The sequence below is a fragment of the Cricetulus griseus genome, chromosome 2 (assembly GCF_003668045.3).
Source record: "Cricetulus griseus strain 17A/GY chromosome 2, alternate assembly CriGri-PICRH-1.0, whole genome shotgun sequence".
NCBI lineage: Eukaryota > Metazoa > Chordata > Mammalia > Rodentia > Cricetidae > Cricetulus > Cricetulus griseus.
The window spans coordinates 96,153,214-96,177,922 of record NC_048595.1 but is presented as its reverse complement, the minus strand read 5'-3'; the positions used below and the strand labels follow the sequence as shown (position 1 = coordinate 96,177,922).

The 24,709-nt window shown below is 48.4% G+C and overlaps 1 protein-coding gene across 1 annotated transcript in view; it reads left to right on the top strand.

Moving 5' to 3' along the window:
• Col15a1 (collagen type XV alpha 1 chain) overlaps window positions 1-24,709 on the top strand; it is a 106,871-nt gene that overhangs the window by 32,654 nt on the left and 49,508 nt on the right. Inside the window, exons 4-12 of the mRNA XM_027403132.2 lie at window positions 3,904-4,451; window positions 5,972-6,046; window positions 7,898-7,978; window positions 13,860-14,004; window positions 17,202-17,311; window positions 18,665-18,799; window positions 20,231-20,383; window positions 22,185-22,508; window positions 22,910-23,038. Coding sequence (XP_027258933.2) covers window positions 3,904-4,451; window positions 5,972-6,046; window positions 7,898-7,978; window positions 13,860-14,004; window positions 17,202-17,311; window positions 18,665-18,799; window positions 20,231-20,383; window positions 22,185-22,508; window positions 22,910-23,038 — 1,700 coding nt within the window. The remainder of the gene's footprint in view (window positions 1-3,903; window positions 4,452-5,971; window positions 6,047-7,897; window positions 7,979-13,859; window positions 14,005-17,201; window positions 17,312-18,664; window positions 18,800-20,230; window positions 20,384-22,184; window positions 22,509-22,909; window positions 23,039-24,709) is intronic.

The window sequence follows — 24,709 nt, the reverse complement described above, 5'->3', positions numbered from 1 at the left end:
GGGCAAGACCACGGCTTCAACAAGGATTAATCCAAAATTTACAGATTTGGAAGGGGAGAAAAGAAGGAAGAAGGGAGGGAGAAAGGGAAGAAGGGAGGGAGAGAGGGAGGAAGGGAGGGAGAGAGGGAGGGAGGGAGGGAGGGAGGGAAGGGGGGGACACAGACATAGACAGCACACCAGCATTTATATGAGGGTTCTGTGCTCTATTACAGACGCAGTTTGCATAGCAAACACAGACATGCCTGGAAATGGTGACACTGGAGTCCCAAGAGTGGGTCTCCAGGGGCCTGGGCATAGGAGTGGCCTGGAGAGGGTCACCTGAGCTGGCGGGTGATGCTTTTCTTAAGGGGAGTACTGGGCATGTGCTACTTCCACCTATCATTCTTTAATTTTAATTTTTTCAGCACTGGGGTTGGAACAGAGGGTTAGGCAAGTGTTGAACCAGGGAGTTTTATCCCCAATCCTTTCTCCTGTCCTTCTTCACTCCTCCCACTCTCTGTTTTCTCTCTGTTTTTCCAGACAGGGTTTCTCTGTGCAGCTCTGGTTATCCCAGAACTTTTTCTGTAGATCAGGCTGGTCTCAAACTCAGAGATCTGTCTGCCTCTGCCTCTGCTTCCTGAGTGCATTAAAAGTGTGTGCCACTAGGCCTAGCTACCCAATCCTTTCTTTCTTCTATTTATTTTTGAGACAGGGTCTTATTAAAATTCCCAGGATGAGTTTGAACTCACAGTGTAACCCAAATTTTGAAATAACATTTAACCCCCAAATTTCCAACTTATAATTTCAAATCATAACCAATATGAAAATTATTAATTATAGCTATGCTATACTGCTTTCCAAATTGGGTCTTTTATTTTTGCATTTCAAACAGCATGCTTCAAGGGGGAAAGACCCACATTTCAAATGGCTATTTTCGGCTAGGGGTTCCCACACCAGACAAGGAGGGGTTAGCACAGTTTAGGTGGTGCTTCTATCCTTTCCAAACCTGAAATCCTGATGATAGTGATGAGTATGGCTGAAGTGAAGGAGCTCCACCATTTACTGATCATAAGCTGTGGGCCAGCACCCCATGCAGTTTTAACAATCCTGTGTGATTACTTGTGCTTTTCTCTTTAAAATTTACGTGTATGCACTTGCGTCTGTCTATATGTATGTATATATGTATGTATGTGTGTGCACTTGTGTCTGTCTGTATACATGTATGTATGTGTGTGAGGTGAGCTTGTACTTGGAGGCCAGGAGTCAGGGTTGAACAGTTTCCACAGTCCCTTACAGAACCTGGAGCTCACTGATTCAATCTGGCTGGACTGGCCATCTGGGAGCCACTCTAGGCATCCTCTTGCCTCTGCTTCCCTAGCACTGGGCATATAGGGAGTGCCATTACACCCAGTTTTTTATGTGGCTGCTGGGGATCCTAGTTCAGGTCCTCATGCTTTTGTGGTAAACACTGCTGACTGAGGCATCTCCCAGGCCCATTGTGTCTTCCACTGTGATTAAAAATACATGATTTTCTGTGTTGCCCTTTTGAATGCCTCCATATTACTCTTTATACTTTTCTATATGACCAAAGCTACACACACACACACACACACACACACACACACACACACACACACACATACTCAGGTGCTTGCTGCTAACTGTGGCCACCTTATCTCAGGGTCCTGTCGGTGTTCAGGGCATCTCTCTCTCCAGCTGAGCCTCAGCCAGAACCCTTGGAGAAAGACCTCTCCTCATCAAACTTGCAGATAATAATGAGTCACCTGGAAGCCAGGCTAGCTATGGCCTGCAGATCTCCTCCCCTCACTGACTGGATATCCTCAGGCCAGGATCTCATGCTCTAAGTCTCAGTTCTCCATCCATAAAATGGGATAGCAGCAGTTGATTCCCAGTGCTGCTGTGAGGATAAAGGGAATAACAGATGAAAAATAGCAGGGACTGCTCTGTACAAGGAGCTCAAGGGCAGAGGCAGCCCCAGCCCAGCACGGGTTTCGGGGGGGCTCCCTGTGTAGGGACCTCTTGATTGTAGTAGATGTTGCAAAAAGGTTTGTTGTGTCTCTGCCAGTTTTGTTTGACATGGGGCTACATGGATGGTGGTCTATTTTACATTTCTGTTACTGCAATAAACACTGAGACAAAAAGCAACCTGTTGGAGGGGAGGGTTTATTTTATCTTAACACTTCCAAGACACTATCCATCACTGAAGGAAGTGTGGCAGGAACTTAAGGCAGGCACTAAGCAGGAACCACAGAGGAACACTGCCTACTACATGCTCTCAAGCCTTGGCTCAGCTAGCTTTCTTATATAGTCCAGGACCTCCTGCCTTGGGTTGACACCACCCACAGTGAGCTGCCGACCCACTACATCAACTGAAACTCAAGAACGTGCTCCCACAGACCACACTGATAGAGAATCCTTCAATTGAGACCGGAAGTCAGATAACTCTGGCCTGTGTCAAGTTGAGAGTTGAAGCTAACTAGGAGAAATGTATAGCTGATTACAAAGTGGAGTCAGAGATAGGTTGATAACCGGTAGTTTATTGGGGAAAGATACTCACTCAAGGGAGCCAGAACGGACCCAGAAATGCTTCCCAGTCAGCTCAGCCAGGTGAAAGAGAGCCACGTGCTTGCCTCCTTTCTTCTTAAACCCCTTGACTACTCAAGTGTGGTCAGAGGTACCTCTAATCAGGGTTTCTCCTTACAGAAATGGTCTCAGTCATTCATTTGGGTCGCCCTCCCTCTGACTTCTTCTTGTGATAGAGGAAGAATCTTAGCTATGGTCTAGGAGCTCTGACCTTTGGCTGTTGCCCAGGTGGCCACTAAGAGATATACCCTGCCTTCAGGCCTTCAAGGGCTCTATCCTGAGGCTCGTCATTATAGGTCCTCTGCCCTGGCCAAATCCTCAGGCTCTAGCTTTGTTTCTGAAGCCTTGTCCATGGGCTCAGTGGCACTGGATGTGTCCGCTCTACCTCTCTCACTAACTGCTGCCACTTCTGTATCAGCTCAGGGATATGGGCAAACCACTGGACCAGACTGTAGCTTTCATCCAGAGACAATGGTCAGGCCCAGGTTCTTTTTCAGGTCACTGCAGTGGAGGTCCGTCAACCCCTCCCAGGGTGCTGGTGAAGAGCACACACTTGGTTTAAAGGACTCTAGGACTGAATTCTGTACTTGAATCTTGCTTGCAAATTTGTTAGTTTCTGGCAGCCTTGATTTTCTCAGAAGTAAACAGAAATAATGGTACCTAACCTCATGGGGGTTGTTGTGAGGAAGAAATGAGTTTAATTATGTAAAGAGCTCAGAGCAGTACCTGGTACAGAAAGAGCTGGGATATGGATAATAGTGAGGTTGCTGGGGCTGCTGATGATGCGTGGTTTCCACCATGAAGCAAAGCTCAATTGTGCTGAACTCGCAGGAACACCCTCCTTAGTGCCTTCTTTCCCACTACTCTCTGAGGCGTGTAAACAGAAGACCCCATTTAAAAACCAAGCGATACAATCTGATCCCACTTTGTTAAGGAATGAAGGAAATCTACAAGTTAATGGGGGGCACTATATGTTCTAGAAATGATTTGTAAATGTTTTTCCAAACTGTAGATCATGACCCATTAGTGGGTAATCAAATCAATCAGTAAGCCTTTACTGCATGGTTTTAATTTAAAAAAGAGATAAACAATAATTAAAGGGGAGGAGAAAATAGTCGAGGGCCTGGTGAGTATTCAGTCACTATGGTGCTTTGAGTTATATTTATATGTGTTTGTGCACATTGCACATCACATTTCATTATTGGAGGCTGTCATTTAGAAAGCCTAGTGTCAGGGATTCCCTTGGGATCCGGTTGAGTTTGTGGCTCCTTGCTCCTTGTTCCCGTGAGGTAGAATCATGGTCTCTCCTCCTCCCTGCAGGGTCAGCTGCCCAGGACCATCTGGACCTCACAGAGCTCATTGGTGTTCCATTACCCTCATCTGTGTCCTTTGTCACCGGCTATGGTGGTTTCCCGGCTTACAGCTTTGGGCCTGGTGCCAATGTTGGCCGCCCAGCCAGGACCCTCATCCCACCTACCTTCTTCAGGGACTTCGCCATTAGTGTGGCGGTGAAGCCCAGTAGTTCCCAAGGAGGTGTGCTCTTCGCTGTTACCGACGCTTTCCAGAAAGTCATCTACCTGGGCCTGCGGCTTTCCAGGGTAGAGGACGGCTACCAGCGGGTTATCCTGTACTACACGGAACCAGGCTCCCATGTGTCCCATGAAGCGGCTGCCTTTTCAGTGCCTGTGATGACCAACAGGTGGAATCGTTTTGCTGTGACTGTCCAGGGCGAAGAAGTGGCCCTTCTCATGGACTGTGAGGAACACAGCCACGTCCTTTTCCAGCGATCTGCCCGGCCTCTGATGTTCGAGCCCAGTGCCGGGATATTTGTAGGCAATGCAGGAGCCACAGGGCTGGAGAGATTTACGGTGAGTTTCAGTCCACTCCCCACAGACCAGAGAAGCTTGGACATGAGTTCCCATACCCCAAGCAAGAGCAATGACCATTGCTATTTTATTCTTATGCCCTCCAAAGGCATGGATGCCGTGTGGGAAGTACTCTAGGCCTGAGAGCCAGTGATCCCTGTGCTCTGCTATTAACTGAGGCAGCAGGCTTTAGGCAGTGCGGTATTATGTGATCTGTTTATTGTCTGAGTGTGGACATAAAGGCCCTATCCTGAGGCTGGGTGTTTTAGTGCATCCCATAATCTCCTCACTCAGGAGACTGAGGCAGGAGGATCATGAAATCAAGGCCAACCTGGGCTACATAGTGAGTTATAGGCCTGTGTGGGAAAACAGTAAACATTGCTTTGTTCAGTGAAAACCATGACTAAAAGAGAGTCCAGCTTGCTACTCTCAGGTGATTTCATTTCTAGATGTGGATGGCAATTGTGCTGAAATAATTTCCATAAAGATGGATGCACTTGAATGGTTGCAATGAGAAGTAACTTCCCTTTCTTCTTTTGAACAAACAAACTGGAAGGACCAACTTTACTACCAGAATGGGCTTCTGTTAAAACCATTCTAAAGAAAATAACTAAGTAATCAGAGGTTTTCATTTAACACACACGTGTATTGAGCCAGGGTGCCCCTATCTGACATACTAAGGCAGGCAAGAGGCCTGGGTCATCCCTGAAATCCCAGTACTCAGAGTGCAGTGAGTCATGACTTCTAGGCCAGCCGGAGGTACAGAGTGATTCCAAGGTTTGCCTACAGATTGAGGTTCTTTCTCAAAATTGGGCATGGTGGTGCACACCTTTAATCTCAGCACTCCAAACTCTGTGAGTTTGAGGCCAGCCTGGTCTACATAGTGACTTCACAACAACCAGAGCTATATAACATAGTCTCTCTCTCTCTCTCTCTCTCTCTCTCTCTCTCTCTCTCTCTCTCTCTCGTGAAACCAACCAACCAACCAAAAAGAAAAAAAAAAGGCACCACTAGAGGGCAGAAATTGAATTTATTTGTAGCTCAGTGTGGATGCGGAGGCCGTGTGTACACTGTACACATTACACATGTGTACCTGCCTGAATTGCTGACCTTTGAAGAGTGAGCACCAGATCCACAGAGCCAGCGGGAGTGGGAAGGGGAAGCTGCTGACAGCTCTTCCTGTGTGGCAAGAATGTCCAGCAAGGGAATCTTGAATTTTGGAGGGGAGAGACGACACATTTCAGGGTCTGCTGTTCACCTGCAAGACCATGGAGATGTTAGACTCCATGTTGTGGCTGTCCATAGTCTGAACACATGCTAGGGGAGTCCATATGCAATGGGAGCAAACAAGGAGAGTCCCCTGAATGGATGGAGGGTCTGGGTGGGGTGTGCCCAGCATTCCTGTCACCTGCCATGCCCGGCCTTTGTCCTTTGCAGGGCTCTCCTCCTCTGAGCACTCCCATCTTCCTTGGGCATTGTGATGTATACGTGTAACCTTTGCCTCTTATCTCTCTCTTCCTCAGGGCTCCATACAGCAGCTTACCATCTACTCTGACCCCAGGACCCCCGAGGAGCTGTGTGAAGCCCAAGAGTCCTCGGTGAGCCTCTGCCTATCCCCCAGCATCTGCACCCTCATGCCCCAGTCAGCCAGGGGAAGGCTGGGTGCCCAGCCATTCTTCCTCCTCAGCGTCAGGCAGCCTGAAATCCTCTCATCATGGCCAGCACTGCCCGAGTCCTATTTTGGGCTTTTGGCCTTCTTTCACTTTTTAAAGCTCTTCAGCTCTTCAGTCTCCTTGGAGTGGGGGCTGTGTGCCTTATGAGGTGTTCCTGTGGCTGTGGCAGTCAATGGCCTGGTTTCCAGCCTTCCTGCCAAGAAGGGTGTCAGGATTCTAAAATCAGAGTTAAAATGCTAAGATATTCTGGGTGTAGAGTCCTATAAAAATGAGCCTAAATTTAGGTTCCTTTTATGCTTGGCAAGTGAATCAATTCCTAAGTTGGGGGCGGGGTGGGGGCCTAGGAGGAAAGATGGCTCCTTCCTTCCTTCCTTCCTCCAGGATTTGCTGGTTGTGGCAGTCCTGGGTATAGGATGGGGATAAGGGGACCTGCTTTAGGAGCTAGCCCCTCCTCCATCATCTGACACACATTTGAAGACACAACTTAGTGACTGAGCCTCCGACCAATTCAGCAGGTCAGAGAGCAGGAGGGAGGGGCAGGGGGAGGAAACAGAAATCAGTCAGGCCGAGGTGCTGTCTGAAGGGCCTTCCAGACAGACTGGAGCATCTTGCCAAAGCCAGATGCAGGCAGAGTGGTGTTTCCTGTGACTGTTGCTCTTTAAGTGATGTCAGCATCTGAACAAATTGGAAGCAAGTTTCATCAACTTGGTGTTAAAAAAGAAATCTGTACCCCCAAGGTAGCATTGGGGCTTGTTTGAATGTCTGAACTCCTGAGCAAGTGGAGGGAATAAGGGAGTTGTCGAATATTTGTCTCTGTTCTTCGTTCATGTTGAAGTACAAACAACCCAGGAGTCTCAGAGCACAGGATGCACTGCAGAGTTACAGTACAGGATCCTGGGCTGACATAGGGGGTTAGCTGTGAAGGTTAGGCAACACCAGGAAGCCACTTTGCACGAGTGCTCCCTGAATGTGTTCCCATGAGCAACATGCATAGATCAAGAACAAAGGGAGCCTGGGAATGGTTAGAAAATGAAGTAACACAGACAGTAGCAATGACAGTGTGGATGGAAATAGAGTAACCAACAGTGCATACGACATTTCCCATCCTACCTCTGATGCCCAAGTATACACACCACAATGTGTATGCATGCATACCACACAAACATGTATACACATGCAAACATGTGTTCACATACATATACACGTACAGACATATTATACAAATATGTATGGACACAGTTACAATCACACCCATATGCATACATGTATGCAACCTCACACATGCTCATGCAAATGTGCACACATGCTCACACAGTTCCTTCACCAGAGTCTGCTTGTCAGTCTCTGACCTTTCCAAGTGTCCCAATGCTGTGTAACCTGCTCTCCTGCTTTGTGTGTTGTTGTGGGATATTTGTGCACTGTGTGAAAAAGTATTGCTGTGATTGGTATAATAAAAAAAATGAATGGTCAATAGCTAGACAGGAGGTATAGGCCGGACTTCTGGAGACAGAGAGAACTCTGGGAAGGAGAAGGCTGAGTAGCCAACCAGACATGGAGGAAGTAGCCTGAACAGTACAAAGAGATGAAGTAACGAGCAACACATTGGAACATAGATTAAAATAAATGGGTTAATTTAAGTTATAAGAGCTAGTGGGATAAGCCTAAGCTAAGGCAGAGCTTTCATAATTAATTAATAAATCTCCATGTCATTATTTGGGGACTGGCAAGACAGAGAAAGACTCCTTTTAGTGTATGGCATGACTTACCTCCTCACAGGCATCTGGAGAGGCCAGTGGGCTTCAGGAGATGGATGAAGTTGCTGAGATCATGGAAGCTGTCACCTATACTCAAGCTCCGGTAAGTGGGTTAACTGTCCCAGGCTGTAGTCAGATGTGTGAGATCCTCTGGGGAGGTAGGGTGGCAGGAGGGTGTCAAGAAGGTCCTTTGCAACCTCACACCCACACCCAAGCAAACATAACAATTACCCAGGGCCACCTGCATATATTACTATGAAAGGTGTGCAAAGACAGACATGCTCTGGGCCTTGGAGATCTTTCTCAGCCCCTCTGAACTTCAGCTGTCTTCTACACTACAGAGTGATGATAATATTGGTTGTATCTCAAGGGTTCCCTGGAGAATTAGATGAGGCAGGTGGGGTGAGTCTCAGGCATGAGGGAAACAGCCCTGAATGATACTCAGTGTTGCCTTGAACCCATGTGAAAGCAACCCTCATCTCAGTGTTCACATCTTCCTCCTGGGAATGTGTTCTGCAGCTAAGAGGAAAGGGTTTCCAAAGTCTTAGTTAGACCATGGGGATGGCAAGGAGCACACACACACACACACACACACACACACACACACACACACACACACACACACACACACACACGTGTCCATACACATACATGTGTGTGTGTGTGTGTGTGTATGAGAGAGAGAGAGAGAGAGAGACAGACAGACAGACAGACAGACAGACAGAGAATTAGACTAGCAAGGAGCTGCAAGCTAAGAAAGCTCCTAGGCTGGGATCATTACTCTATGAAGGCACTTCTGATAGAAAGTAGAGAGACAGAAATAAGGCAGAGACTGTAAGTTATAGACCTCAGGAGCAGGGATGTAGGTGTAGCAGAACAGAACCATATTCTGTTAAAACTAGAAGGACTTAGACAGATAAGTATAACAAATTGCCGATATTACAGATGGGCAGAGATCCAGAGAGAGAAACTGGGCAAGCTAGGCTGGAGCACAGATCTCCTTGGGTTTATGGTCTGGGTGGAATTGTGGAAGTGTGCCCCCAAGACCTTGGCCAATCTTGGTTGAGATGGGGAAGCCAAGGAGTCCATGCACTGCTTGGGGCCGTATTGAAGTCTTCCGTGCCCATTAGGCCTAGCCATGCATGGGCATGTTCTGGGCACAGGGCTCTGAGCATGATGCTGCTTCGTGGTATACAGGTCCATAACAGAGGGAGGTGCTAACAACCCATGGCATTCCCCAGAGAGGGCCATAAAAGGACAGAAGGGTTTGTGAGTTTGAGAAGGGTCTCAAGGGTGAGAATGGGATAGGATTTTAGGAGGGAAAAGTAGAAACAGGCAGTTTGAACAAGGGGGGAAGCAGAAGATAAGAGCTAGTTTTTCTGCAGATATGATGTCACTTCTTCCTTACAACCACCCTACAAAGAGGGTATCATAACTCACTGTGCAGATGTAGAAATGAGCAGCTCCCCAGGGTCAGATGGTAGCAGAGGCAGATATCGGGCCTCCTGGGCCTCTTCCCATGCCTCTTAGTTAGGGTTTCTATTGATTCGAAGAAACACAATGATCAAAAAGCAGGTTAGGGAGGAAAAGGGTTATTTGGTTTATTTGGTTTACACTTCCATGTACCTGTTCATCATCGAAGAAAGTCAGGATAAAAACTCAAACAGGACAGGAACCTGAAGGCAGGAGCTGATGCAAAGACTATGGAAGGATGCTACTTACTGGCTTGCTCCCCATGGCTTTCTCAGCCTGCTTTCTTATAGAAGCCAGGACCACCAACTGAGGTATGGCACCACCCACAATGGACTGGTCCCTTTTCCATCAATCACTAATTAAGAAAAATTCCCTACAGCCAGATCTTATGGAGGTGTCTTCTCAATTGAGTTTCCCTCCTTTCAGGTAACTCTAGTTAGTGTGTCAAGTCAACATAAACACACCATGACAACAGCACTGCCAGTACAGAGACTGATGTGTGTGCTGGGGGAGGGACAGCACAAGCCCAGAGAGGTTGTGACATTGATCTCTGAGGACCTGAAGAAGTGACGGAAGAAAAGTGGCGGGTGGTATGGTGCACTTGGAGTCTCTAGGGCAGCCCATTCCTTCCCTTTTTCAAGTTCTTAAGGACTTGGGAGAAGTGCTATACATCCAAGCCCTACCCAGAGTAGGTCTTAGCCTTGGTGTCCCTGTCTTGCCTTCAGCAAGAGACCTACCTATCCTTTCCAAGACAGCTTCCCCCATTAGCATGGAACATGCCTGCTCCATGGGTTAGTATGAGAGGTGGACAAAGCACCTGGTCCAAACACACAAGTAATCCTTGACACACAGCAGTAACGAGTGAAGGCTTGTCATGGAAACTGGCCGGCAAGTATTCTAAGAGGTCAGGGAGCTCAGGGCCAGACTCAATGCAGGACACTGAGTTTCCTGTTCCTTTGGGACCACACACCTGCTTCTTGGTGTCTTGTTATGCCAAACCCCATGGCTGCCCTCTGCTCTAAGAGGATTTCCCCTAGGCCCGTCCCTGTTGGCCCAAAGCTGCTGATGCCCAACATCCCTGTGCTGGATACCATCCTCGGGTTCTTCTGTCCTGCAGGTGTCCCTATACCTACACAGGTGGCTCACTCTTGAGACTTTGCTGCTTTGCCTTTAGTGTCATCTCAGGGAGGGCTTCTGAGGTCTATTCTATAGGAGCAGGCATGGGACAATCATGTTGTTGTTGAGGCTACCCAGCCTGAAGGTGATATTGGGCTGTGGACATGGAATGCTCTCTCGGTCACTCTACCCTGAAGGGCTTTATGGCTCTTTAGGCAGTCACCCCTCCAGCACAGGGAATTTCCCCTCTTGGTCTCAGACAGACCTTCCTTTCTCTGTCTGGCTTCTTTCTTAGTCAGAATCTCACTTCCCCATGCCAGGCCTTTGTAGCTTGCCACTCTCCAGGACACGGGCCCTAACGAGCAAACTGAACCAGAGGCGGCCTGCCAGCCCTCCCTCTCCCCACTTCCCATTTAGGGTCAGCACCTTTGCCGTTCTGTGCCTGTCTCTCCTACCCAGTTGGCTGCTGCTCACATACCTTTGCATTTATGGAAACCTTATCTTCGGCTGAGTTAATGTTAACATAGCTATGCATGTGCGTCCCCTGTGCCCAGCTGTGTGGGACTGAGGTCTTTAAAAGGAGCCTCCGGGGCGGCTTCCCTGGGTGTTCAGTATGTCTGGAGTGAAGAACAAGAATCCACATTGGCAGGGAGCTCTATGGGTGATTCCCAGCCATAGCCAGGCCTTCTTCCAGCCACACCTAAGGGCTCTCGGCTTCCCAGACATACCATCTGGGACTTCCTCCCAACAGCCCTGTTCAGTTCTGTTTGCCTGGAACCCCCCCCACACTCCACCCCCACCCTTCCTTCCTTCTGGCAAATTCCTACCCACCTCAGGATCCAGGCCAAATCCTCACCAGTGAGGCCTCTCCTGCCACACCCCCTCCCTAGCTTGGCCCTTGCTTCTGCTATCCTTTGTCCCATGAAATCAGCTGCTGGGGTCTGGTCAGTGTCCCTCTGTGATCTGGCAGTGGGGAGGGTAAGCACAATGTATTCTTTATTCCTTTCTCCAGCCCCAAGGCTCAGCTACCAACCTGGCACACAGTGGATCCACAGAAACTTATCTGTGGAATGAGTACATTTCATTGTGACTGTGAGGGTTGGCTAAAGAAAAAAAAAAAGACCCAAAACACCTCCACAATACCCTGAAAATGTATTAAACTCTTTAGATATTTCTTTGTTGTCACAGCCCACACTTGGTTCCTCTTCCATGTCATCTCTGAAGCCAACAGTTGTGTGTGCTCACCTCACTTTCTCCCCAGTCAACTCCTTGGAGTCTCAGCTTTCCCCAGAGCAGGGCCCTGGTGGCTATGGTGGTCTGGTAAGATTCACTGTTAGATTTTGTGCAGATAAGGTTCACGGTTAGATTTCAGCTGAAAGGCAGTCAAGGATTCAATTGAGATCTCTGAGTAACAGCTCAACCTGTTTCAGCCTTGTCCTCTCTTTTGCTCAGCCTCACCTACTCCAAGAATCTGTCCCTAGGCCCACATATCTTACAAAGTACTCTGGCTTCCAACTATTGGCACCCCTGGAGGCTATATTTGGACTTCCCTGGACTTTCCTAGCTCTATCAGGGACCCATGGAAAACAGCCTCCTCCTCTACCCCTCATGGAGGAAGAAGGTATCCAGGATTGGTTGGTCAGTCCTCGCTGGGTTTTGCTACTTTTCCTTGGGGGTTCCCACTCTTTCAACAACCTGCCTAGCTCCTGCCCTTTGAGCCTTTTCAGTGCCCCACCAAGGCCTCCTGGGCTGGACCCAGCATTCCTAGTGTAGACTCTTCCAGCCACTGGGACCCTCTTCACTGTGCCCTGCATCCAAACCCATCTCTCCTTTGAGCCATCCTCCATTGTGTGGCTTCTATAGTCTCTGACCTGAAAGTTTTCTTCAGCCATGGCTCTGGCCCAGCTCAGCCAGCTGAGAGCAGCCAGTACTCTTAACCACTGAGCCATTACCCTATGTCTTCAATACTCTCTCTTTGCTGTGTTATGGAACTCAGCAAGGCTTGGTCCTTACAGCCTTCCTTCACATCTTTGTCATGGAGATGACACTGCAATAAGTCATTGGCAGTGTCTCAGGTTTGGTGCTCAGAGTCATTGTTTCGTGACTTCGTTCATCTCAATCGCAACTTTCTACCAAAAATACACAAACATTCTTACTCATCTGTAGAACATTTCTTTTTCTTTTTTCAGATCTATTCATTTTTATTTCATGTGTTTGGGTGTTTTGCCTGCATGTATGCATGTGCATTATATTGCGTAGTGCCCACAGAAGCCAGAAGAGGGCATTGGCTCCTCTGGAGCAACAGCCAGTTGTGATACCAAATGGTTGCTGGGAATTAATTGAGCCTGGATCCTTTGGAAGAGCAGCCAGTACTCTTAACCACTGAGCCATTACCCTATCCTCTGAACAGCATGCCTTAGTGTCCCATTGTATGGAGGAGAAAGCTTAAGCCCAGTGAAGCTATCTGATTTGTCAGTCAACTAAATACAGATCAGGCATTCAAGCCAAGCCTTACTGTAAGGACTGAACCGTGAACTCTAAGGTCACAAGGTTCCTAACAGACTTCCCTGTTATGATGGAACAAAGTTTCACTATTTGCACAGTGGAGTCCAGCAGTAAGAGAGAGCCTGTTCTTGTTTAGATGCACACGGAGTGCTGCAGTAACAAACAAGTCCTGAAGCCTTAGTGTCTTAACACAGCAGAGATGTGTTCCTTTTCCACAGTTAAGTTCAGCCCTCTATCCTTTCCAGCAACCCAGAGCTTAGAAAGTGAAGAGACCAATGCTCTCCGAATCAAGGGTTGATCCGAGGACAGTTAGGAGTGACATTGTATTTCCTGCCTGGATTTCCAGCTTGCTTTATTTCCAGTTGTTGGGTTTTGTTTCCCCCTGGCTGGTAAGACTCATTAAGCCCTGACTGGCTTTGGAGAAGCTGTGCAGATGCAGGAGCTTCCGTGGAAGGAAGCAGACACATCCATCACTGTCCACACAGCCTTGTCCACTGTGCTACTCTGGGGCTGGATTTACAGGGTGTTGCTCATGCAGCCTGACTCACTGACACAACTACTCACCCATTCCTGAAACCAGCATCTGCTCTCTACCTGCCTGGGACTCAGACATCACAGAAGTGTGGTCTCTGAGCTTAGAGACCTTAGTCTGGTATCAACTCAGTATTAGGATCTCCCCTAATACTGAGTGGGTTGGAATTACACCCAGCACGTACTTCTTTCAGGTCTGGGAGGTGTGATGCTTCCCAGAGACATAGCCAATTTGTGATTATTCAGGATTCTGTGGATAAATTACTTTCCATATTTTTTCCTGCTTCACTGTTAGGTAAATCATTTTTTTTTTACTTAAAGGATTCTTTTAAGAATAAATTTCATTTTTCTCTCTTCAGCCTAAAGAAGTACACGTTGATCCCATAAGCATGCCACCTACTTTATCCTCTCCTGCTGAGGACACGGAGCTTTCTGGTGAACCTGTGCCAGAAGGAACCCCAGAAACCAACTTGAGCATCATTGGGCAAAGCAGCCCTGAGCAAGGCAAGTCCTGCCACACCCATGAGAGCGGTGGTCTGCCATGGAGTGATCATCACATATGCAACATACAGAACTCATGTCACCATCCCTTCACCCTTCAAGGGAAGAATGACAGCCACTCCCCTTAAACACAGGACAGGGAAATTGAGTCACAGAGAAATTAGGTAACCTAGCCAAGACTATGTGGCTTGAGAGTGGCAGAGTTGGCACTTGTTCTCCAATGTCTGAGCCTTTAGCTTTCAGGCTCTGCCTCTGCTCCCCCTACATAGAACCATTGCTGCTAATTGAGTACCTACTGTGGGCCAAGTATGTATATTCTTCTCCAGGTCCACCAGTATGCCTTCTTGTCAATATGGCTACCTGCAGTTTTACAGGTGGGAACAGCTAACCCTTGAAAAGGGGGCAGGCAATGTGTCTACAAGCTCATAGGCTCATCTCAGAATCCTCACTTGTTTTGACTTCTGCTACAAGCAGTCTGGGTCTCAGAGGATCTGTTCAGCTAACCGATGATCACCTAGCAGATCAATGGGAACCTGAAGAGGAGAGCAGGCTTTAGAGCCCCACCCACTGCACCTCTTCGTCTGCCACCAAACCAAGGTGCACAAGCAAAAGCCCAGAGAATATGTGTGATTCCCCAGAGCAGCAGATTCACACACACCCAAGGCCCGTGAACACCTTTTCCCAGAGAGTGGTCATTTGTGACCCTAGCTTCAGCCAAGACCAGAGCTCTGAGATGTAAGGGCAAGGTCATTTCCAGCAGCACTGTTCACCCAAAGTGCCCACAGCAGAGATTGGTAGAACAAAGTCGATGTCCTTCATCTACATGATGGGGATGACCCAATGAGTGATGGAGTGTTTCCCATAGGAGCAGATTTCAAAACTGCTACTGACACCATTTTGAATACATGTTATTTGCAGGTGTGTGGAATACATTACCCATTTGGTCTAACATACAAAGTATAGTAGGACTGCAGGTGGTTTAGATTCTGTTAAACTTCTGTCTGAAATGTCATTTACAGTAATAGTTAGCTTTGTTCTCTTTGCTTCTGCCATCAGCTAATGAGTGTTATTTTAAAAACTGAACTTGAGGAGTCTGTGGGTAGACAGGAAAATTATAAATAATTTAATAAAAATACAATGGAACTAAGGAGTCTGATGATGTGGCAGTGGGAAGCACTCCCCCTTCTCCCCCCCTCTGGCCTCAGAGGGGTAGGAGGAGCCTGACACAGCTTTGACAGAAGCCCTACTTGGCCATCTATTTGCTGTGGGCCTGGGGCATGGCTGACATTGCAAACTTTCTTAACCCTTCTTGGGGACTGTAACTGTTCTTGCCTCCCTGTGAATGGGAAGGTGGGCTGCCCTGTGGTTTCTATGTTCCTGCAACACAGAAGCATTATTGATTATAGATAGTGTTGGGCGGATTGGGGCCTCTCAGCAGGGCAATGGGCAGGATGGCTCTTCCAGTCTAAGAAGGCGAGATCTGAATGGAGGCTGAGACTCCCACCTGAGCCTCTCACCCATACCCAGGAACAGCTTTACTCCTCATCTAGCAGACAGAAGGCCAAAGGGAAACCCCAGAACTGGTTCAAGTGTTCCTTTTCTAGATGAATAGACAGCCCAGTTAATGGTGAGAAGGGAGCATCTACCCCAAGTGTCATTCTGCATGGGAAAAGCTCTTCAGTATTTGAGGCATGTGCATGCCATGCTTTCTGACAGCACCTGCCCCACCCAGCTCCATCCAGGGTGACTCTGGGGCCAGCCAGTAGCTGCTTACACAGCACCCCCTGGTGGTCAGAGGAGGGAGGACTCAGGCACAGGCCAACGTCAGACAGACCGTCCTGGAGTTCTGTGGAAAAAAACAGAAGCCACACGGGATCTTCTGGAGACATTGGGGCATATGTAACTGCTACATGTGTGGAGAAACTTTGGTCTAGAGACAAGCCTGACTGGCTTAAAAAGCCCCTCCTAACCACTACTCTCGCTATGCCAGTACTCTTTTGCAGAAGAGGGCTAATTATGAGAGGCCTGGTAGCATAAGCCTGTTATCCCAGCCAATTAGAAGACTGCAACAGGAATATATATGTCCAAGACCTGCTTAGGCTACAGAACAAGTTCAACCCCAGCCTGGGCAACTTAGTGGGAGCCTTTCTCAAAATAAAGACATAAGAAAGGGTTGGAACGACATCTCAGTGAGACAGTACTTAACTGAGCTTTCATGAGAGAGCCAAAGATGCCCTCAGAGATAGTACTTACTTAGCTTGCATGAAATCCTCAGTCTTCAACACTGCTACTAATTGTACTAGTAATTAATAATTATTATTATTTTAAAGTTGTGATTAGAGCAAGATACCTGCATTGGGGTGCTATGGAGGAAGCTGAGAATGTGGAATTCTGGTCTGGCAAGAGGTTGGTGGAATGGTTCCTAGAGAAGAGAAAGATTGCCTAGCAGGATAAAGGGCATGTATTCATGCTAGTGGAAACTTTTCTTTGCTTTTAGGATTCTCTTTGCCTTTTGAAGCCCGCCCCATAGGTGTGCATGTGGTAACAATTCAATGAATACGGAGTTGTAGGAACAACAATGATAACAAAATAATAATAACCTCCCATTATCTTTGCACTCTTATAATCTGGAAGAAGCCAATGTTCATCACTGTGATTTAATTATGTATACGCATCAATATATAGATGCCTACATAAATAATATGTGTGCCAGGTAATAAGTACTGCATAACATGTAATAGAATAATCACATGTATACTCACTCATATGTAGTCCTTTCTTCCATTCATTGACTACAGAACTCTAAATGACAATGAATATGTGCTATGTGCCAGGTGTTGTCCCCAAGACTTTCCCCATATCAGCTAGGTTAAATGATGCATAATCCTCAGGGCAATTTCTACTCAATGAGGTGGGAATCATGATCTCCACTTGTAAATGAAGGAACTTGAGGCACAGGTTAAGCATTTGCCCTGAGTCATATTCTGGGAATTGGCAAAGCAGAATTCCAGGCAGTAGACAGTGCCAGAGCCCATGATGCCACCAGGCCCTAGGGCCTTGCCCTGTTGTCTGGGCTGGCCCTTTCCTCTTGACACTGCATTATGGAATCATGGACACCTTCCTAGGTTACTAGGTAAAGAGTGGCCTTGTTCTTTTCCAAGACTGCAAAACGTTGATATCACAATTTTTGCTTCCTGTAGGGTCTGGTGAGATTCTGAATGACACACTGGAGGTCCTTGCTGTGGATGGGGACCCCAGTACTGATGGTGGTTCAGGGGATGGGGCCTTGTTGAATGTCACTGATGGTCAGGTGAGTGAGTGGTAAGTTTGATATTATGGTCCAATAGGAGACTCACTTGCTTATTTCAATTTGATGATGACTGAATGTCCTCAGGACCGATGTGCCCATGGTTAGAGGAAGCACAATGGCCAAGCTTCAGGGGTACACCAGCATAGGTGGAGGAGAACCAACCCCAGCTTGTCTTTACCCATGCTTTGTGATAATACTGGGTCCTTATGAAGACCACAACCCCCTCAGGACAAAACATTGTTAACTGTGGGTGTTTCTACACGATTGTTGGCAGTTGTCTTTCATATCTACAAAGCCAGTTTGAGAAACACTTGATTTGGTAGGGTCACATTTGGTGAAGACCTGAATTTGGATCCCTAGTATACCCATGTAAAAGCTAGGTGCAGGGATGAATGTCTGTAATCCCAATATGGATGACAGGGGAACAGATAGAGGATCCTAGGATCTTCGTAGCCATTCAGTCTAGCTGAAATGGCAAGCTCCAGATTTAGTGAGAGACCCTGTCTCAAAAAATAAGGTCAAGTTCCGTGGGGGAAGACAACCAATATTGATCTCTGGTCTCTACAGACTCATGCATGTGAATGCACTCATATGCACATATGCACCCTACCCCCCCCACACACACACACACTCACACCCTCCCCACCCATTTGTTTTGAAGCAGGGTCTTTCCTCGAATTCTGGCTTGTCTGAAACTCAATACATATATCAGGCTAGCTTCAAACTCACAGAAGTCTGCCTGCTTCTGCCTCCTGAGTGTTGGGGTTAAAGGTGTCATTTATGGCAAATATGTCTCTTTTAATGACATTGGCAGCCACAGCTGCTGTATTTCTCCATTTGTTGTGGGACTTTATAGAAATATTTTCTTTGCCTAGAGGAAACTAAATTACAAAGAAAGAGAGAAAGGTAATGTTAGGGCTAGAGTAGGCTGAGGAGGACAGCGTGTTGCCTGCTCATGGCTGAAGCACCGTGGAGAGCGATGTCATTATCCGTATGTGTGGATGGATGTACAGGAGTGGTCACAGGAGATCTGTGTGTCTACCCAGAATGCTCAGAGCTGGAGCCAGCTGACTCAGGAGGCTATGGTCACAGGGTCTGCTAACAGATGTTAGCATGAAATGAGAGACATCAATGCCTCAGAGATGTTTCCCATCTCCTGGCTTTTACAAGTCTGGGATTGTTCTGAGATGGGTGAAGTCATAAATATGGAGGTGCCTAAGGTCAGAAAGCTGCAGGAATGTCAGATGCCAGGGTCATGTAGTGGCCCAGACACTCATTTCTCTTCAGCCACAGGCTTGTTAATCAGAGCTAAGGGACCAATGTCAGGGTCTCTCACCATGTCCTTGCTTCTAGGTATTATCAGCAACAGCAACTGAGGAGGCCAAGGTACCTGTCACCACTACCCTGGAAGCAGAGATTGGCAGTATGCCTACTGGGAGCCCCACCCTGGCTGTGTCCACCCAAAACACCAGGGAAGAGGCCACACTGGTGAGTAGCTTGAGCACACATTTCACTTCTGCTAGGTCTTGTCCTGGGTAGAAGCAGGTACTAGCCTCCTGTCTGCAAAACTCGGAGTGGCAGCACTATGGGGTGAGCCCAGGGGGCTATGAGCAACTGGCTGTAGGGGTATTCACTCACTGGGAGAGGTTTGCAGAGAGCCATGCTCCACCAGGCACTGGTCCTGCTTGCCAGGGCTGATGGTCATTAGAATAGACCTAGTTCCCAAGACACAGGGGTCAAAGGACAAAGGACTCCAAAAATGCTCTGGGAGTGATCTTGCAGGTCAGAGAGGCAGAAGGTGAGCCTGGAAGTTTCAGAAAAGTCGCCAAACAGATGGGATAGATAGATGTTACAAGTGGGGGCCAAAGGAACAAAGGTCCAGAGACCACAAGGAATGGAGATGTACTGTAACACAAATAATAAAAACCCAGAGACAGATATTGGGGTTCAAGATGAAGATCAGAAAAGCAAAGCAGCCAGCTACTAGCTCTTACCTCTACTAAGGCTGGGGTGATCCTGTCCTCAGCGTGACTGGAGACTGAATACCAAAGACTGAATACTGAATGCCCAATCCTGTCTCTAGGAATCCACAGACTGAAAACCGAATGAAACTCTGAACTCTTTCCTTATACTCCTCTCTAGTGCTGGGATTAAAGGTGTGCACCACTACCTCCCAGCTTCTAACACTAACTAGTGTGAGTGCTGGGATTAAAGGTGTGTGCCACCACTGCCTGGCCTCTATGGCTCACTAGTGTGGCTAGCTTTGCACTCTGATCTTCAGGCAAGCTTTATTTGTTAGACCATAAACAAAATATCGCCACAAAGTCCAGGGTGTCTATGGGGTCGGCAGGGGTCCCTGGTGTCAGCTGTAAGCCAAAGATGAGAAGATAGGGCTGGAGAGGCCCAGGGCATGGAGGCTTCTTCTGGGTAGCTTAAAGCATCTAGTGAAGTGGCAGCCACTGAAGCACAGGACAGGTGAAAAGATCTTAGTAGGATTAGAATTCTAGAAAGATCACCCGGCTTCTAAGTGGAGACAGGGTGGAGGAAGCTGGCCTGTGTACATGGAGATGAGAGGATGAACCCAGGTCCAGATGATCAGGAGTGGCCATGAACATGTCAGATCTTTTCAAAAGTTCCAGCGAGTGAGGGGCTGAAAAGCACGCTTTGATTTTGTAAGCATGATTCTGAGTGGCACTGGTGAGGGCGATTTTAAATGTGGGAGGTACTGAGCTAGAGGAGCAGGAGGCAGGAAGCAATTGGGTGATTGACAGCTGTAGACAGTCTGCCCAGTGAGGGCAGAGACAAAGGGCAGGTCTTAGCTGTGCCAGTGCTGTGAAGGTAAGGGAGGGACAGGACACAGGTACAAAAGGGGCCTTGGTGGTCCACTAACCTGGATCTTTGGGATGTCTTCCTATTCAGGATCCAGATAGTGAAGAAAATCTAGCAACTGCAGCATCAGGGGATGGCGAGGTGCCCACCAGCACTGCTGGGGATGCAGAGGCTGGCACCATGTCTACTACAGAGCCAACCCTGTCCATGCTAACCCAGAAGCCAAGAGAAGAGGCCACTTTGGTAAGGAGTATGAAGCATTAGAACAGCCTTATCAGCCTGATACTCAGCAAGCCTAGATGCCCTGGTGTGTGTAGGGGGTGTGTGGGAGCACCTCTGCCCAGTGATAGTTTAAAGGGGGGACTTGCCTGCCAGGATTGCTATGTATATGGCTCAGACCATGTGGTCTAGCAGGACCTGGAGGGAGACAGGGGTCATCAGTATGGTCAGAGGAGTAGGGAGGAGTCCTAGGGCTGTGTGTAGAGTCATTTGTCCCCATCAGCAGAGGCCAGGGGCCAGGGGTCATGGGTGTGGCCTGTGTGTGAGGAGAAGAGGTTGCTGTAGGCTGTCAGGAGAAGGCCTGCATCGTGCAGACAGGCAGGTCTGACAGGGTAGAGGACAAGATCAAGCTGCCTGAAGTCCAGAGAAGGCTGGACACACACCCCAGCTGAACATTGACTGGTCTGTCTCTCTGATATCACAGAAAGGTTCTTTACCCACCAGATTCAAACCTGCCTCCTCACGCCACTCCTGGGTCCCCACCCCATGTGAATGGGACAGTCCTATCCCAGGTGCCTCAGGCAGAAGGATCTTCCCTCTGCCTTCTGCCCTATATCCCATGAGAATGGTGTCCTGTTGCTATTCTACCTAAGTCTGTAATTCAGCGGCATAGGCCCTGAGGAACCTCTTTCCCCAGCCAGGCATTGCTCGCATCTCTCTGTAGCCTCTCTCGCAAAGCCTGGCTGGCTGTTGCCCCTCTTCTGGGATGCTTCACTGACGTTGACCTGCTGACCTAGCTCCCTTGAGAGTCACTGGCCTTCTTGGCTGCACTGGGGCTTCTGTGTCCTAAGCTGAACCACAGCTTCCTACCTCAGGCTTCCCTTGGTTTCTTCTTGTCCTGCAGCCTTCCCACACCCCTCTTCTCTGCAGAGAGCCTTCCCCCTCCCCTTCATTCACCTTCTTACTTGTCCTACAGAGTCGGCCCAACACTGCTTCCCTAGGAAGGTGCTGGCATGAGTTGTGAAGGCTCCTGGGCCTTGTCCTTAGGAGACCTTGTCCTAATTGTATTGGTAAAAAGCTCCATCCCTGGCTCCCTAGCAGATGGTGAGTCTGGTGGGGACAGGGCTTCGTAGCCTCTACTTCCTGAATCTGCTTAGCTCCTTTCAAGCGGTGGGTGTGCTGAGTGAAAGCATGGAGGCAGCAGAGATCGCCAAGGTCAGCAACCCACCTCCAAGCTCCTCTGCCTACTCGCTCTCCTGTCTATACACAATGGGCAGTCAGCCCTGTAGTCTGCTCCTGTATCCACACAGGCTAGTGACAGAATTCTCAGGTCACCTGACTGTCACATGGATGAGTTCAAAGAACAAAGTGTCTCCTGTTCCTTCCCTTTCTTTTCTTCTTCCTCTTTCTTCTTAAAGACAAAGTATGTGTCACAGCAGGAGAAAACCAAGGACCAGGCTCCAGTCTTAGCCTGATAGAAGCTGGAGGTGAGCCAGCAGAATAGTCTGGAAATAGGAGGGCTGCCTGCAGAGGTGATGACTGGAAGTATACAAACTAAGCCCAGATACACACTGAGCAGAGATATACAGCTTGATGGATTCCAGAGGCTGGACGACCATGTCCAGGAAGGTGTATTCTGACTCTGATCCCAGAGGCCTGTTCACTCAGTTACAGTCCTCCCTTGATGATTACAGGGAAGGCCACAAAGGAGCTGCTGAGAGCTGATGGTCCCAGTGGTTTCCTTTCTATAGCATGTATGTTGTGCACAGCCACTGAAAATAGGGTGGGCATCACATGGCATAATCTCATGCCAGTTCTATTCCAGGGTCCAAATGGTGAAGAATGGTTAACTCCAGCTGTGTCTAAAGTGCCCCTTGGTGCTTTTGAGGAAGAGGAAGCCAGCGGGACTGCCATTGAGAGCCTGGATGCCTTCACGCCCACAATGGTCCTTGAGCAAGCCAGTGGGACCCTTACAGACATCCAGGATGCTCTCACACCCCCAGTGGTCCTGGAGCAAGCCAGTGGGACCCTTACAGACATCCAGGATGCTCTCACACCCCCAGTGGTCCTTGAGCAAGGCAGCAGGAGTCCTACAGACACCCAGGCCACTCTCGCACCCACAGTGGCTCCTGAGCAAGTGTTTACTGCTGTAAGTCCCAGTTAGCATCCTCCCTAACTCATGAAGGGGGTGGGGCAGAAAAGTCAGAACTCTGAGCCAGGAGCCATTAAGGTTCCCTGCAGAGGCACACACAGCTTTGGCTCTGTTGTGAGACCTTGGGAAACTCCAATTGAACAGGGAAGAAAGACAATGACAAAAGGAGCCAGGTGTTGGGTTTTGTCCCAATTGGCTACCTCCTATTTCTGACTAAGAACTTACCTACGGATCACTGTCCCAAAGACAGGAGGGGTTTCTAGCAGTCACTTCTGTGACTGAGCTGGGTAGGATGCTGGTAGGTAAGTAAGTGTTTTGATATTGGACTGCCATCCCAGAAATTCTGCAGCCTTGTGGACTGGAACCACAATGACCCCTCTTGCTGATCTCCTTTATAGGCACCGACAGATGGAGAAGGCCTGGTGGCCTCCACAGAGGAAGCTGAAGAGGAGGGGTCTGACAGCACACCTCCCAGTGGGCCTCCTCTTCCTACACCCACAGTTATTCCTGAGAGGCAGGTCACTCTGGTAAGTTCTTGGGAGTTTGGACTCAGTTGGCAGATCTTTCAGTGTGGAGACAGGCCACCCTGACCTCAGGATCAGTTCTCATCTTGGTTTGTGAAGAGTGTATTTGGGGGCCTTTGGCCTGAGGAGCCCTATGAGGCTACAGTTTGGGTAGGAAAAGGAAAAAAATAAATATAGAGTGGGCTTTCTTTGGTCTCCAATTGCTTTATAATTACATCAAGGTTAGCAGTGTCACAGGGTATAAATCCTGAGTGTAGGGCTCAGTAGGCTCTATAGAGACAGGGAGCATGAATGGTGTGTGGACCTCCCGGGGCCTCCCAGCTGAGGGTCTGAGGCTGTGGGCTGATACTCCTAACCTTCAACCATCCTCTGGTTTCTGCAGACCAGCTTCTGGTCTACACAGGACAGTTGGGGAGTTAGTTGAGAAAATGTTCAGAACCATTTATGCACAAACATGCGGGTACCAGCTTAGGGGTGGTTCCTTGCCTCAGAGAAGCAGGCAACTCAGAGTCAGGCCTGTGGGAACTGCTCTTCAGGGTGAAGGCAGCTCTCAAGGAGAACCTCCTGCAGGTCACCCACCTCAGTGTGTCACTTCCTAGAGTGGCACTCTGAAAGCCATGATTCAAGGTTCAGCCATGTGACCCCTCAGCTGCAAAACTCCAGTGGCCTGTGCTTGGGGGCTCAGAGGTCAAGAGAGCCCTCTGAGACTCCTGAATGGTCCTTGTCCAGGAGCATCTTCCAGTGGTTGGCTGGTTTCCAGGCAGCTTCCCTTCTCTGTGGTTAGAGTTGCCCTTGGCTCCTGTAGGATGGGTGATCTCCATTCTAGGTGAGAGCAATGGGTTGTGATAAGACAGGGATACCTGCCAGCTGTTGCATCTGAGAGAAAGGGCTGGGGTCACCCTGAGTCCCCAGCCTGCCCAGCTTCTGTGCATGGTTACCCTCCTGCATCCTCATATCCAAGAGCATGATGAAAGGAAAGAACCTGAGCCTGAGAGAGAGGCAGGAAACGAGGTACCACTTCCAGAGATGACCTGATTGCAATGGTCATCATCACTGGCAAAAGAAGAAAAGTGAGGACTCTGGGTTCAAACCTCAGTGAATGTTAGACACAGCTGGGCAGCTCAAAGCCTATTGAAATCCCAGTGAGTGAAACTTGGGCTGGCACTCCCCAGAGCTACTCAAGGCAGCACTGAAAGCCACCAGCTGCTGGAGCTGCCCCAGCTCATCAAGCATTGTTATTCCCTCACACTCTCCTCTGCCCCTTTGCTCTTTATGATACAATTTGTGTAAAGTCCGCACTGTGCTCCCGATGATGCCACTCCAGGCACAGCAGAGCCTGCTCTTTGCTGAAAATGTTCTTATTGACAACCTAGAAACTTTACAAAGGGGCTTATAATGGCATAGTTACCTCCCATAATCACCAACCTGTGTCCATCTATCTTAGCTCTTCTCCCTCCTACCACTTTGAGTCGAGATGGAGAAGCCAGGAACATTGTTGGAAAACCCTAAGCACCACAGTCAATTAACACGTAAATAGTTCATGGTACATTGACAGTAGATGGATTTGGGACCTTTAGGTTGTTTGTTTTTGTTTTATTATAATCACAATATCATCATCCATCTAAGAAAACAGTAGCCTCTTCATATTCTCTAATACTCAGGTTGATTTTTTCC